We start from the raw sequence: 17,323 nt of genomic DNA, 5'->3' as shown, positions 1-17,323 counted from the left end.
GACATGTGAATAGGGCCTAAGGCTACTGTACACCATCAAGCTCCAACTACTGGTGACATGTCAGAAGTTGATTGTTGGTGTCCAGACCCCTATCAGTCACTAGAACACACACTGTTTCCTTCCAGGTGTCTGCATGGGGCCAAGAGTCTCCTACTGCAAGTCTATGGGACCGTCTCATGTCACAAGGAAAGAAGGACTCAGCACATTCCTCCTACCACATGCTCTAGCGACTGGTTCGGGTCCAAACAATTACAACTTAAAGGGGTACTCGGGGGGGGGGGGGGTAAAAAAACGTCTTTAACCAACTGGTGTAAGTTATACAGATTTGTAAGATTTCTATTTACAAGTCCCCAGTACTTAGCTGCTGTATGTCCTGCAGGAAGTGGTGTATTCTCTCCAGTCTGACACAGTGCTCTCTGCTGCCACCTCTGTCCATGTCAGGAACTGTCCAGAGCAGGTGAGGTTTTCTATAGGGGATTTGCTACTGCTCTGGTCAAGTCCTGACATGGACAGAGGTGGCAGCAGAGAGCACTGTGTCAGACTGGAGAGAAAACACCATTACCTGCAGAACATACAGCAGCTGATAAGTACTGGGAGATATGTAGTTTACTTGTATTTAAAAAAAAAAAATAAAAAAAAAAAAAAAATATATATATATATATATATATATATATATATATATATATATATATATATATATATATATATATATATATATATATATATATATATATATATATATATATAGAACTTTGACACCAGCTGATTTGAAATAAAAAAAAGTCTCACCAGCAGAGTAAACCTTTAAGAGCCATGTTCTTCTTAAAGTGAGCACATTATGCTCCAGTGTGCCATCCCCAGGCATGTAAAATGCTGCTTATAGAACATGCAGTTCTCATTCAATTCACTTTTCACACTAGTTACAAACAAAACAAGCCCTACCGGGGCACACACAGAGCACTATACAGGACACAGGGCAATATAGCAGCACACAATGCCACACTACACAGGACACATACTGTCCTGTATAGTGCTCTGTGTCTCTATAGTGTGGCATTGTGTGTGCTGCTATACTGCCCTGTGTCCTGTATACTGCAGTATTATGTGTGCTGCCTTATACTGTCCTTTATAGTGCTCTAAGGCAGCACACAATACCGCAGTATACAGGACACAGGGCACTATAGCAGCACTCTATAGAGACACAGAGCACTATACAGGACAGTATAGTAGCAGACATAATGCCGCACTATAGGGACACAGCACTATACAGGACACGGGGCAGTATAGCAGGGCACTATAGCAGCACTCTATAGAGACACAGAGCACTATACAGGACACGGGGCAGTATAGCAGCACACAATGCCGCACTATAGGGACACAGAGCACTATACAGGACACGGGGCAGTATAGCAGCACACAATGCCACACTATAGGGACACAGAGCACTATACAGGACACGGGGCAGTATAGCAGCACACAATGCCGCACTATAGGGACACACAGCACTATACAGGACACGGGGCAGTATAGCAGCACACAATGCCGCACTATACAGGACAGTGTAGCAGCATATGGCAGCACACAATGCCGCACTATACAGGACAGTATAGCAGCATATGGCAGCACACATAGCCGCACTATACAGGACAGTATAGCAGCATATGGCAGCACACATAATGCCACACTATACACGACAGTATAGCAGCATATGGCAGCACACATAATGCCACACTATACACAACACAGGGCAGTATAGCAGCACACAATGCCACACTATACAGGACAGTATAGCAGCATATGGCAGCACACATAATGCCACACTATACAGGACACAGGGCAGTATAGCAGCACACAATACCACACTATAGGAACACCATGTGCCACCATACTGAACCATTACGCTATATAGGAGGCCATGCACACAGCTTCAGCAGATCCCTACAGACCATGAAGCATTAGCTCCTTACCTGAACAGTAACTTCATTTTCTGAGCCAGGGTCATGTCAGCCAGAACTTTACTCTAAACTACAGCAAGACCACTAAGACAAGTCACACATCATATTGTTATCACCGCCCCTGTGTGACTAGGCCCAGAGCTGCTTCTACTATGAGAGACCTCACCACATCCCCTATATGACAGCACTCACCTAATTGACCTAATTACTAAATGCTGCCATAGATTATCCTAATTAACCAGGACTCTGACCTCCACAGCTGCGCTCGTCTACTGGCTGGAAGACCAGGCTGGGTTCACACTGTGTTTTTGGCTCATGTAACTTTCTTTTGGTATAGAGGAAATAAATGGCAATGATTTTATTTATTTCGTTTTTTTTTCCCTACAATGCATTGCACATGGTTCTGCCATAAACAATTAAATGTGACACTTGATAATTTATCTGCACCTCCCAGGAATGGCCACCAGGTGGCGGTATTGTTGCCTCTGGATGAATTCCCAGGACTCTTTTGATGAATTCTTCTAGCTCATTTTAGGGTGTATGAATCCATCCACAGTAATGAGACCCAAGAAGGATCAGATTCCTGACTAGTGAAATGCTGATTGAGGCAAGTTACACGTACGGGTATACATTTCTGTGCCTGAGGGATTCAGGTTTTTAATTGCAATTACGGAATACGAAGTCAGGAATGGGTTAAAAAAAAGTCTTATCCATTTATGACCTGTTCCTGGCTTTGTATTGAAACATTGCAATGTCTTGTCCAGCTGCTGATCTAATGACCAAAACTTGCAGCGTCATGGATTCTTAGGCTGCCGGTTCAGGTCCCTACAACATGGTTAAGAGGGCACTCCGGAGAAAATATTTTTCTTTCAAATTAACTGGTTTCAGAAAGTTATATAGATTCGTAATTTAATTCTATTTAAAAGTCTTCCGGTACTTATCAGCTGCTGTATGTCCTGTAGGAAGTGGTGGATTCTCTCCAGTCTAACACAGTGCTCTCTGCTGCCACCTCTGTCCATGTAACAAATCCCCTCTACTGCTCTGGACAGTTCCTGACATGGACAGAGGTGGCAGCAGAGAGCACTGTGTCAGACTGAAAAGAATACGCCGGAGTATCCCTTTAAAGATTATTATTTTTTATACTGAGTGGCAGCACTCCCTCTGCTGCCTCCAATGGCTGTGCCTGGACCTGCAGGCCTGCTCACACCCTGGTCCTTGCACTGTACATATCGCTGGCATCGCTGCATGCATGACTTCAGGCAGCCGTTTATAGTTCAGTTATAAATATAACAGCCATCAAATTTGCTAGTGTGAATACACCCAATGGTTTTTCCAACCGATGGAGAATTGTAGTGTTGTTGGGCGCCATCTAGTGGCAGAAGCATGTAATGCATTGTATATCAAATATCTGCTAGCAGGATGGTGTCCCATAAGGCGATGGTCACACAGATAAGAATATGAACGGCCGCTTTATTATAGACTTCGGCTCATTCATTATTGGAGTTTCCCAGTATTGAAATTAGACACTGTGGGGGAGATTATCAAACATAATGTAAAGTGAAACTGGCTCAGTCGCCCCCGGCAACCAATCAGATTCCATCTTTCATTCCTCACAGACTCTTTGGAAAATAAAAGGTGGAATCTGATTGGTTGCTAGGGGCAGCTGAGCCAGTTTCACTTTACACCATGTTTGATAAATCTCCCCCAAGAAGTATACATTTAATCTTATGATACACAAAGAAATGTATTAAAAATGAATGAATAAATACATCATTACTCTCCGGAGTACCCCTTTAAGATTCTCCTTGTTGCCCATCGAAACCAATCACAGCTCAATTTTCTATTTGACCAATTTAAGAAAGGAAAGCTGAGCTGTGATTGGTGACAGTTTTGGTTTCAGGCAGATTGATAAGTCTGGGCCAATGTTTCCCATTGGCTGGCAGCGAGATCTTAAAGGGGTTGTCCCATAATTAAATAATTTAAAAAAAAAAAATGTGAACAGTTTAAAGAAAACAGCGTTTTTTCCCCTTATAATGAGCATGTTTATTATTTTTTTTGCCTATACTCACGTCCATTTTTTATTATTATTTTTTAACCACTGTGTGTGCTCTGTGTGTGAAATCTCCATAGACTGCAATAGAGAATAATATTACAGTAATTATATACATTAATGCAATTGACATATTTTGTCTTTATTGTGTGTGAACACGCGGTCAGTTCTCACTTGGAGATGAGCGAATTTCGAGTATGTCAGGTTTGTCCCAACCTGAGTGTGCTGCATTTGGTTACCGGTGGCTGCAGATTATGTAAGGATCAGGTGTAATATCTATGACATCATGTAAGGATCAGGTGTAATATCTATGACATCATGTAAGGATCAGGTGTAACATCTATGACATTATGTAAGGATCAGGTGTAATATCTATGACATCATGTAATGATGAGTAATATCTATGACATCATGTAAGGATCAGGTGTAATATCTATGACATCATGTAAGGACGTGTACTATCTATGACATCATGTAAGGATCAGGTGTAATATCTATGACATCATGTAAGGATGAGTAATATCTATGACATCACGTAAGGATAAGGTGTAATATCTATGACATCATGTAAGGACATGTAATATCTATGACATCATGTAAGGATCAGGTGTAATATCTTTGACATAATGTAAGGATCAGGTGTAAGGGTCTATTCACACGTCAGTATATTTTTCCAATCCGCAAATTTCAGTCAGTATACAATCCGCAAATTCAGTCCGTATTGCATCCGTATTGCATCCGTAAAATACGGACCCCATAGAGTTGTATTGGATGTGTCAGTTACTGTCCGTACTAGGGTCTGTCCTTTTTTTTTTGCGGAACGGATTGCAGCCCAGTACACAACACGGATGTGTGTATAGGTCCATTGAAATACATTGGTCCTATATTATTGCGGATCCGCAATTAAGGACATGAACAGGACGTATGAATAGAGCCTTATATCTATGACATCATGTAAGGACGTGTAATATCTATGACATCATGTAAGGATCAGGTGTAATATCTATGACATCATGTAAGGATCAGGTGTAATATCTTTGACATCATGTAAGGATCAGGTGTAATATCTATGACATCATGTAAGGACATGTAATATCTATGACATCATGTAAGGATCAGGTGTAATATCTATGACATCATGTAAGGACGTGTACTATCTATGACATCATGTAAGGATCAGGTGTAATATCTTTGACATAATGTAAGGATCAGGTGTAATATCTATGACATCATGTAAGGACGTGTACTATCTATGACATCATGTAAGGATCAGGTGTAATATCTATGACATCATGTAAGGATCAGGTGTAATATCTATGACATCATGTAAGGACATGTAATATCTATGACATCATGTAAGGATCAGGTGTAATATCTTTGACATCATGTAAGGATCAGGTGTAATATCTATGACATCATGTAAGGATCAGGTGTAATATCTATGACATCATGTAAGGATCAGGTGTAATATCTATGACACCATGTAAGGACATGTAATATCTATGACATCATGTAAGGATCAGGTGTAACATCTATGACATCATGAGCTCGCTGCTAGCAGTACAGGCACCAGGTGAGCACAGTGACCTTATCGCTATGGACTGGAGCAGCTCTCGTCATCTCTTCTCGTCTTATTCCCGGCATCCGTCCTGCAGAGTGATCTCCTCCCAGTACAATGGTGTCTTGGATTACGAGCATAATTCGATCCGGGACGGCGCTTGTAATCCAAATCACTCTTATACCAAAGCAAATTTTCCAATAAGAAACCACTGATATGCAGACAATTGGTTCCACACCCCAAAAATAATGATTTTATATTCTGAATAACATGTAGGACATATGAAACAAACAATGAGAAACAGCTGGATATGTGATATATAAGTTACTATACAGTATAGCAGCATGTGGAGTATAATGTATAGTAACTGTATAACCCTGATAACACAGCAGCTGGATATGTGATATATAAGTTACTGTACAGTATAGCAATCAGCATGTGGTGTATAATGTATAGTAACTGTATAACCCTGATAACACAGCAGCTGTATATGTGATATATAAGTTACTGTACAGTATAGTAATCAGCATGTGGAGTATAATGTATAGTAACTGTATAACCCTGATAACACAGCAGCAGCTGGATATGTGATATATATGTTACTGTACAGTATAGCAGCATGTGGTATATAATGTATAGTAACTGTATAACCCTGATAACACAGCAGCAGGATATGTGATATATAAGTTACTGTACAGTATAGCAGCATGTGGTGTATAATGTATAGTAACTGTATAACCCTGATAACACAGCAGCTGGATATGTGATATATAAGTTACTGTACAGTATAGCAATCAGCATGTGGTATATAATGTATAGTAACTGTATAACCCTGATAACACAGCAGCTGGATGTGATATATAAGTTACTGTACAGTATAGCAATCAGCATGTGGTATATAATGTATAATAACTGTATAACCCTGATAACACAGCAGCTGGATATGTGATATATAAGTTACTGTACAGTATAGCAATCAGCATGTGGTGTATAATGTATAGTAACTGTATAACCCTGATAACACAGCAGCAGCTGGATATGTGATATATAAGTTACTGTACAGTATAGCAGCATGTGGTATATAATGTATAGTAACTGCATAACCCTGATAACAGCAGCTGGATATGTGATATATAAGTTACTGTACAGTATAGCAATCAGCATGTGATGTATAATGTATAGTAACTGTATAACCCTGATAACACAGCAGCTGGATATGTGATATATAAGTTACTGTACAGTATAGCAGCATGTGGTGTATAATGTATAGTAACTGTATAACCCTGATAACACAGCAGCAGTTGGATATGTGATATATAAGTTACTATACAGTATAGCAGCATGTGGTATATAATGTATAGTAACTGTATAACCCTGATAACACAGCAGCAGGATATGTGATATATAAGTTACTGTACAGTATAGCAGCATGTGGTGTATAATGTATAGTAACTGTATAACCCTGATAACACAGCAGCTGGATATGTGACATATAAGTTACTGTACAGTATAGCAATCAGCATGTGATGTATAATGTATAGTAACTGTATAACCCTGATAACACAGCAGCTGGATATGTGATATATAAGTTACTGTACAGTATAGCAGCATGTGGTGTATAATGTATAGTAACTGTATAACCCTGATAACACAGCAGCTGGATATGTGATATATAAGTTACTGTACAGTATAACAGCATGTGGTATATAATGTATAGTAACTGTATAACACAGCAGCGGTTTGTAGATACAGAATGGAACTGCAGATCCCCATAATACAGTAGCGTAGTACAACAGGCTAGAATAGATCAGCAGGGCTACTGTCAAAGGTCTGTGGGGTCACATGACAGCAATGAGAAAGGGGGGGGGGGGGGGGGTGTTTAGCATGGACCAATCAGGAAGTAAGAATCACAGAGCTGTGCAGGACAGTGACAGAAACTTTTCTATGCAGCAGTGTGAATGGCTGAGTGTAAGTGCAGGCACATTATAGCTGGTGTGTATAGCTGAGTGTAAGTGCAGGCACATTATAGCAGCAGTGTGTATAGCTGAGTGTAAGTTTAGGCACATTATAGCAGCAGTGTGTATAGCTGAGTGTAAGTTTAGGCACATTATAGCAGCTGTGTGTATAGCTGAATGTAAGTGCAGGCACATTATAGCAGGAATGAAGAGGATGGGAAACACAAGGACTAACAGAGACTGCAGGGAGTATAAAGGAATGAGCAGGGCAGATGTGGGCACAGTATAGCAGCACTCTCTTCTGTCCGGGGAGAGAGGCGTTACAGCTATGGAGAGATTACCTCCACAGTCCTGTCCCCTGATGCAAGCCCCAGCCTGAAGTGGATCTGCTATGATTTGGAAGGTGAGGGAGACTTCCTGGGTCAGAGTACAGAGCTGTAGACCCTGCTATGCAGACCATGCCCCTCCCCCACTCCCCCTCCCACCCAGTACAGGGAGCTCTTACACCAAAGCAATGCTCTTACACCAAGTTACAATTTTGATAAACTGTGATCTCTTCTTGCGAATCGCTCTTAATCCAAGTTACTCTTAAACCGAGGTACCACTGTATATTCTACAAGTGGCTTCAGTGTCTGATCTCCCTCACTCTGCATTATCACGTATTAGAAGCCGTGACTGATACAGTAGAGAATGAGAAGACTGTGTTACTGAGGCCCATCCCGGATTTCATGGCAGGGAGTGGAGCCAATCTATTCATAGGACTATTGATGGCCTATTGATGTATGCCGGAGTAGCTATGCAAGGTTGTGGCTGCTGCGTGGGGGCAGGGTCACTTGGGCACTTGTCATGGTGACCAAGAGGGGTGTTGGAACCCACCCCTGGACAAACGGGCACTGCGCTTGAGGTTTGGATAACCCAAGTATGAACGGGTGTATAGGTGCGGGCGTGAAAGAATAGACCAGAGTGTAACGGCTTAACCAGGATAACTCGGTTTACCGGTAAGAACTTCAGCGCCATACAGGTTAGGTAGACTTCTGTAACCGCAGGTGAGAGCGAGAGGTAGTAGTAAGGGTTGTAACAGCAGGACAGAGTAGAGGAACGTATTGAGGGCCCTGTCCAATGTAGCAATGTACAGAAGTAGAAGAAGATACTTGTACTCACGTATAGATTCTCTTATCTGACCGCCTTTTGCCCTACATTGTTGGCTTACCGTCCTAATAGGGTAGTACAAGGCCCCAGGACCCTGCGCTGGGTTGAACAGATTTCCAAGGCTTTCCAGAAGAGCTATGTGTTACACAGAAGAACGTTATTTGTCCTACCAGGGGTCACTGCTCTGTGTCTTGTCGAAGTTATCCCTGGCATGGACAAGTTTTCCTCAGAGGACCTTGTAGTCACTGACATAGAAGGAATCTCACTTGCGTTGTGGACTCTCCACCTCCACGGACTCAACAAGGAGACCCTCCCACCAGGAACTAGCTCCTTTTTATAGGGGTACCTTAGCTAGTGTGTGATTGGTGGGGCTGTGTGTGGAGAAGAAAGAAGAGGCAGAACAGGAGGAAAAGTAAGGGAACAGAGCCTGCACACGTAAATGGATAAAGTACAACATGTGACAACTACAGTTTAACCCATTCCTTCCTTCAGCTGTGCCCTGTACAGTATACACATAATAAATACAGTGACATCTAGTGGGGAAAACACTTAACACACTTTCCTTCATCCACTCCTGTGCAATTACACAGAACGATTATCGTTTAAATTCGAACGATATCACGATTTCTTACACGATGATTGGCCCATGTAATAGGACCGTTACTTTACCAAGGTGCAATAAGAGTTAGTGGCCCACCTGTGCTGGGACACTACACTATGCTTAGAATAGGTGCAGTAGATCAGATTGTCTGACTTTTAGCGCCCCCACTGATCAGGTAAGGAAAGGTGCAATAACTCTTCAGGAGCTCCCCCTTTATTGTCTACCAGGCACAGTGCCATACAGTATGTAGTGGCTGAGTCTGGTACTGCAGCTGAGTCCTGGTCACTTGAATAAAATAAAACTAGGCTGAACAGCTCTGCAGGTAAAGAAGTGGTCAGACAGACGGCGGCTCAGGGGGTCTCCACTAAAGAACGCTGTATATAATACCTGCCCCCCTTTTGTCAGCTGCGGGAAGTTTTATTATTTTTTGTATCATTGTGTACAAGCAAGTAGGGAATATATATATATATATATATATATATATATATATATATATATATATGTGAATGATATATAATAAAACTGGTCTATGGTGTTACTGGAGACTCTGGGTGTAATCTAGAGGTGACATATACATAGAGAACACAGGCTGCATCTACACCAGAACTACTTGCACACATGTAGCAGAGCTCACTTTGTCCTGCACTCCTCTGACCCCACAATGTGTTATCTATAGGTGGTTTCTATAGGGAAACCTACAAGTCAGTAAGTTCTAGTCATGCAGCAGACAGAGTGAACCTCCTGGTCTGTGCTGCCCATTGATGGAATGGGGGAGTCCCCCCTGCCCCCGGTGCTGAGGCTGCTGCTGCTGCTGTGTATTCCCCAGCCGGGAGGGGAGGGGAGAGCAGGAGGTCCAATGCTGCTGGTTCTGCCTCCATCCAGCCCTCCCCTGCAGCCTGTGTGTGCTCGGGAGGGACCGGCTGCAGCAGCCGCACAGCCCGGGACTGAGAGCTCGGACACCCGGCAGGACCCTCACAGGTGAGTCCCCAACTTCTCACTGCACAGTACAAACTCCTGGCTGCTATTCCGGCATCTCCGTGCACCTGTGCCGGCTGTACCTCACCCCCAGGCTACTGACTGACTACTTGTTAGCTGTGATCGGGCAGAGCCGGCTGTGTGCGGGCGTGTCTGCTATATAAGATGTAGCAGAGCTGAGGGGGTCGGGAGGGGTAGTGGTGGCTTCCCCCAAAACACTTCATGGAAACTACTAGATGTGTGATTATAGGTGATATCATGGCTACTCCAGCTCTGCTACATGTGTATTGTATTCAAGTGAATTATATGTGTGTTGTATATTGTATACTAGCTGTGTGTTGTGTATTAGTTGTATATTGTATACTAGCTGTGTATTGTATACTAGTTGTGTATTGTATATATAATGTGTGTTGTATACGAGATGTGTGTTTGTTGTATAGTAGTTGTGTGTTGTATATGAGCTGTGTGTTATATACTAGTTGTGTGTGTGTTGTATACTAGTGTATTGTATATGAGCTGTGTGTTGTCTATATGATGTATGTTGTATTCTAGTGAGATTGATCAGGAAAGTTTCAATATTTCTCTAAAATGGAAATTATAATAAGTGACATAAGGAAGAAATGATCTCATGTATCCACTGATCATAGGAAATTACCATCTATTATCTATAAATCTGACTTCTATTATCTATCTTCTATCTATCTATCTATCTATCTATCTATCTATCTATCTATCTATCTATCTATCTCCTATCTATCTATCTATCTATCTATCTATCTATCTCCTATCTATCTATCTATCTATCTATCTCCTATCTATCTATCTATCTATCTATCTATCTATCTATCTATCTATCTATCATCTATCTATCTATCTCCTATCTATCTATCTATCTATCTATCTCCTATCTATCTATCTATCTATCTATCTATCTATCTATCTATCTATCTATCTCCTATCTATCTATCTATCTATCTCCTATCTATCTATCTATCTATCTATCTATCTATCTATCTATCTATCTATCTATCTATCAATCTATCTCCTATCTATCTATCTCCTATCTATCTATCTATCTATCTATTATCTATCTATCTATCTATTCAAGAAGTCGCAGCACATCCAAATCGTGCAAAATTCAGTGTATTTATTTCACAATCACAAGTTAGCCAGTGCAACGTTTCAGTCTCATCTCGAGACCTTTCAGTCTCGAGAAAGGTCTCGAGATGAGACTGAAACGTTGCACTGGCTAACTTGTGATTGTGAAATAAATACACTGAATTTTGCACGATTTGGATGTGCTGCGACTTCTTGAATATATAGAAGAGGAGACATTTATCCACTTTCCGTCGCTGGCACTCCTGCACCAGGTCTTAGAGTGCACTCCAGGCTGAAGTCTCTCTCTCTCTATCTATCTATCTATCTATCTATCTATCTATCTCCTATCTATCTATCTATCTATCTATCTATCTATCTATCTCCTATCTATCTATCTATCTATCTATCTATCTATCTATCTCCTATCTATCTATCTATCTATCTATCTATCTATCTATCTATCTATCTATCTATCTATCTCCTATCTATCTATCTATCTCCTATCTATTATCTATCTATCTATCTATCTATCTATCTATCTATCTATCTATCTATCTATCTATCTCCTATCTATCTATCTATCTATCTATCTATCTATCTATCTATCTCCTATCTATCTATCTATCTATCTATCTCCTATCTATCTATCTATCTATCTATCTATCTCCTATCTATCTATCTATCTATCTATCTATCTATCTATCTATCTATCTATCTATCTATCTTTCTATCTATCTATCTATCTATCTATCTATCTATCTATCTATCTCCTATCTATCCATCTCCTATCTATCCATCTCCTATCTATCTATCTATCTATCTATCTATCTATCTATCTATCTATCTATCTCCTATCTATCCATCTCCTATCTATCCATCTCCTATCTATCTATCTATCTATCTATCTATCTATCTATCTATCTATCTATCTATCTATCTATCTATCTATCTATCTATCTAACTAAGGCTGTGTTCACACACATTACAGTGCTGCAGCTTTTCCCCCCTGTAATTGCACAGAAACATCAGCAACATGAATGCAATGAAACATGGCCTGAGGCCATATATATATATATATATATATATATATATATATATATATATATATATATATATATATATATATTCCATGATTATGATATATAACTGGTTAGGCTTCATAGTTGCAGTAGCTGTAAGCAATCTGCCCTGTGTAAGAGCAGCCTCAGGCCCAACCACAGTGCAATCCTGCTTCTTCTAGTCGACACTTCCTGGGATCTAAGAAGCTGAGATATGAGGTGCAGTTTGCTGTGGTCCAGGTGTCCAGTGCGTATGGCCCCCACTATAAGCAATGGGATGTATAGGGGCCTATTGAATTGAATGGCGAGTCTTAATAAGTAAGTTGTTTAGGTAGCAGACGTAGCAGAGCTGAGTTTGGTTGGTTAAGGCATACAGATGTAGCAGAGCTGAGTTTGGTTGGTTAAGGCATACAGATGTAGCAGAGCTGAGTTTGGTTGGTTAAGGCATACAGATGTAGCAGAGCTGAGTTTGGTTGGTTAAGGCATACAGATGTAGCAGAGCTGAGTTTGGTTGGTTAAGGCATACAGATGTAGCAGAGCTGAGTTTGTGATTTAACTCTAGTTACAGTAGTATATTCACTGTTATGATGTAGTAGCTCTTACCTGCAGTCCCATGCAAATGCACAGATTTGTGAAAGCAATGAGTTGTGCCAAAGAAAGACCATTTGCATTGTAGGCTCGGCTGCATATCCCATTATATATCAGGCAGCGCTATGTGTCCTGTCACCATGATGGACATTGTGGTGGAGTCAGAGTGCCCCATTATAAATCACTGGACTCCGCCGGTTGCCACCAGTGTCCGTCATGTGATGATTCGGCGCTGCCTGATGGATTCCACTTACTATGGAAACCACAACACAGAAGTGAACATAGTTCGACACACTTTGCTCTGTTGGTGGAATTGCATTATGGTGTTTCCGCTCACTTTTCTTGACCACACATGTATTATACATGTCTGCCCAGCAGAGCTGAATGTATCCTTTTAAAGGGGTACTCCGGCAAAATTATTATTTTTTTTTCTTCAAATCAACTGGTTTCAGAAAGTTATAGAGATTTCAAACTTACTTCTATTTAAAAATCTGAAGTCTTCCAATATTTATCAGCTGCTGTATGTCCTGCAGGAAATGATGTGTTCTTTCCAGTCTGACACAGTGCTCTCTGCTGCCACCTCTGTCCATGCCAGGAAGTGTCCAGAGCAGGAGAGATTTTCTATGGGGATTTGCTGCTGCTCTGGACAGTTTCTCACTTGGACAGAGAGCAATATGTCAGACTGGAGAGAATACAACACTTCCTGCATAACATACAGCAGCTGATAAGTACTGGATTTGAAATTTTTAAATAGAAGTAAATAACAAATCTATATAACTTTCTGAAACCAGTTGATTTTAAAGATTATTTTTTTTTTTTTTTGCTGGAGTACCCCTTTAACTCTTCAGGGCTTCAGTGTTTTTGCATGGGTATCACTCACTAATCCCGCTGATTTACCTGCAGATCTATGTAAATTCTGAAAATTGCCTATAGTAAAATCCCCTGGAGTTGTGCCAAGTGACAACCTCAGCTCTGCTACATCCACAATTTTGAATAAGATTTATAACCGCCATTATATCTATTCAATCCGCATCATAACATACCAGCGCTGGGAATTGTGGGTAATTCTATGCAAATATTTCACCTTTGCGCCTTGATTTTAAGCTTAACGCAGTCGGATATGAAAATTTTGCTGCAGACGACAGATGTTCGAGCGAACATTATAGGCTGCGGTGTTACGGTGGTGAGGAATGAGTGGTCGGCAGAGAGGTGCAGCCGCTGTAGGTTTCTTGTGTTGTGGCTTTTACCATAAAACTGATAGAATAATAATATAAAGTGACATATAAACCATGTAATATATAAAAAAGCAATGTAAATAGGCATTAAAGGGGTTCTCCAGTGCTACAAATACATGGCCATTTTCTTTCAGAGACAGCACCGCTCTTGTCTCTAGGTCAGGTGCTGTTTGCAATTAAGCTCCATTAACTTCAATGGAACTGAGCAGCAAAACCCTGACCAAGCTGGAGACAAGAGTGGGGCTGTCTCTGGAAGAAAGTGGCCATGTTATTGTAGCGCTGGATAACCCCTTTAACTTGCATACTGTGTATCCTTATTGCAAAACTACAACACCCATCATGCCCGGACAGCCTTTGGCTGTCTGGGCATGATGGGAATTGTAGTTTTGAAAACAGCTAAAGGGCCGTAGGTTAATTGTTTGATTGGGCAAATTATCGCTCCTTGTTATGCTACGTTTACACGAAACGATTATCGGGCGAATTTTCGCGATAACGATCGAATCGTACGTGCAAACGCGGCGAACGATCAATAAATCGTTCATTTTGATCTTTTAACATGATCTTAAATCATCTTTCGTCGTTCGCTAAAAATTCGCCGATCGTTCCGTGTAAACAGTTGTCGTGCGATAGTCCGGCCGCCTGCCGTCCGCAGCCCCGCCCGCCGCCCGGCCCCCCGTTCATCCGCAGCCCCCTGCGCCGGCTCGATCGCCGTCGCCGCCGCTCTGTTAGCCACCCCCGCTTCCCCGATCGCCACCCCCGCCGCCGCTCTGATCGCTACCCCCGCCGCCGCCCTGATCGCCCCCCTGCCGCCACCGCTCTGATCGCCCCCCCGCCGCTGCCGCTTCGATCGCCCCCGCCCCGAGCATACGTTACCTGCTTGAAATCCCCGCCACCCCTCTTCAGGAGAGATGATCCGGGAATTTCAAACGGCCCCTCTTCAACCAATCAGTGCTCCTCTTCAGCACTGATTGGCTGAAGAGGAGGCGTTTGAAATTCCTGGCTCATCTCTTCAGCCAATCAATGCACTGAAGAGGGGAGGCGGGGATTTTGAAGACCTGATGCGCGGAGCAGGTAACGTATGCTCGTGGCCGGGGTGTCGGGGGCGATTGGAGCGGCGGCGGGGGCGGCGATCGGAGCGGCAGGGGTGGCGATCGGACCAGCAGTGGGGGGACGATTGGATCGGCGGGGGTGGCGATCGGAGCGGCAGCGGGGGGGGGGGCAATTGGAGCGGCGGGGGTGGTGATCGGAGCGGCGTTTGGAGCGGCGGGGGTGGCGATCGGGGCGGCGCAGGGGGCTGCGGTTGAGCGGGGGGCCGGGCTGCAAGCGGGGGGCGGGCTGCGGGCGATAGCAAAACGATCGCAAAACGATTTTTCTGTACGATATATTGTACCGTCTAAATGCTGATCGTTATAAAAAAAAAACGTTACTTCGAAATCGTTAATCGTGCGATCGGGCCAATTATCGCTTCGTGTAAACTTAGCATAAGAGTCCATTTACACAGAAAGATTATCTGACAGATTATCTGCCAAAGATTTGAAGCCAAAGCCAGGAATGGATTTGGAACGAGTAGAAATCTCAGTCTTTCCTTTATGACCTGATCTGTTTATACTCTGTTTCTGGCTTTGGCTTCAAATCTTTGGCAGATAATCTGTCAGATAATCTTTCTGTGTAAACGGACCCTAATGGTGCGTTTACACAGAGAGATTTATCCGACAGATTTTGAAAACCAAAGCCAGGAATGGATTTGAAAAGAGGAGAAATCTCAGTCTTTCCTTTATGACTTGTTCCCTGTGTATAGTCTGTTCCTGGCTTTGGCTTCAAAAATCTGTCAGATAAATCTCTGTGTGTAAACGCACCTTAAAAGGACCAATACTGCCAGATTATCGGACCGTCTAATAGGTCCAGTAAACAAGCGCTGATCTATCAGATCACTTAAATGATCAGGTCGCAGTCGGCCCGTGTTATACGACCCTGAGGATGGGTTCACATTGCGCTTTTGCAGTTGTTTTTTTTCCCCATACATTTTAGGCAAAAAAAAAAAAAAATGGAAGCATTTGTGTGCATCAGTTTTGAGCAGTTTTTTCCATTGACTCCCATGATAAAAAAAAGCGGATGAAAAATGTGGTCGGCCACGTTTTTGTATACTCTAAAAAGAAACGGACGTGTTTTGATCGGTTATTTCATAATGGAAAGACAGAATTAAAATGGATGCGCACGTACAGTATGCATCGGTTTTTTCATTCGGTTTTCATCCGGTTTTGTAGAAATGGATGAAAAAACGTAGTGTGAACCTAGCCTAATGCAAAACAAAAATAAAGGATGAAAAATGGATTAAAAATCGGATGTATTTGTGTGCATCCGTTTTTCCATTGACTTCCATTGAAATTCCCATATCCAGAAACAGGGGCTCCGAAGTATAATGCCCCCCTTGCCGTACGTTATAAGAATATTAGGGCTGAGTTCAGAGTTCAGTGATTTGGATGTGTGTATATATATATATATATATATATATATATATATACACATATAATATATATGCTCAGGGAATTCCTGTGTGACTTAGATTGTTATAATTTACAGTGGAGAGAAGCATTAGTCTGTATTGTTCCCTAGACAATGTTTCCATTTATTCACATGGCAGGAAAATAAACTGTACAATGGTCTGCCCATACAGTACAACATAGAAACCTCTTCTCATAGATGGAAACGTTGTGGACAGGTGGCATTTTTTTTTTCCATTCTGACACAGTGCTCTCTGCTGCCACCTCTGTCCATGTCAGGAACTGTCCAGAGCAGCAGCAAATCCCTATAGAAAACTTCTCCGACTCTGGGCAGTTCCTGACATGGACAGAGGTGGCAGCAAAGAGCACTGTGTAAGACTGGAAAGAATACACCACTTTCTGCAGGACATACAGCAGCTGATAAGTATTGGGAGACTTGAGTTTTTAAGTAGAAGTAAATTACGAATCTCTGGCACTTTCTGGCCCCAGTTAATTTTAAATAATTTTTTATTTTTTTGCTGAACTACCCCTTTCGCTACCAGTTTATCTAGTGCTAAGATGATGCTGTACTTTCCAACCATTTTCTTCCCTCCCTATGAT

General features: G+C 42.0%; 2 protein-coding genes across 6 annotated transcripts in view; one reads left to right on the top strand and one right to left on the bottom strand.

Annotated features, from left to right (window-relative positions):
* LOC138795122 (zona pellucida sperm-binding protein 2-like) overlaps positions 1 to 17,323 on the bottom strand; it is a 51,020-nt gene that overhangs the window by 17,321 nt on the left and 16,376 nt on the right. For 3 of the 5 annotated variants that reach the window (XM_069974085.1, XM_069974086.1, XM_069974089.1), the window contains exon 1: positions 1,968 to 2,007. The exons of the other annotated variants lie outside the window; for them this stretch is intronic. In XM_069974085.1, coding sequence (XP_069830186.1) covers positions 1,968 to 2,002 — 35 coding nt within the window. In that variant the 5' untranslated portion in view covers positions 2,003 to 2,007. Of the gene's footprint in view, positions 1 to 1,967; positions 2,008 to 17,323 lie in introns of those variants that run through there. 5 annotated transcript variants of the gene reach the window in all.
* Positions 10,171 to 17,323, top strand: part of KCNS3 (potassium voltage-gated channel modifier subfamily S member 3) — a 60,549-nt gene continuing 53,396 nt past the window's right edge. The window contains exon 1 of the mRNA XM_069974092.1: positions 10,171 to 10,246. The gene's annotated coding sequence lies outside the window, so the exon portion shown is untranslated. The remainder of the gene's footprint in view (positions 10,247 to 17,323) is intronic.

This window comes from Dendropsophus ebraccatus, chromosome 6 (assembly GCF_027789765.1).
Source record: "Dendropsophus ebraccatus isolate aDenEbr1 chromosome 6, aDenEbr1.pat, whole genome shotgun sequence".
NCBI lineage: Eukaryota > Metazoa > Chordata > Amphibia > Anura > Hylidae > Dendropsophus > Dendropsophus ebraccatus.
This window is presented reverse-complemented; position numbering and strand designations above follow the sequence as displayed.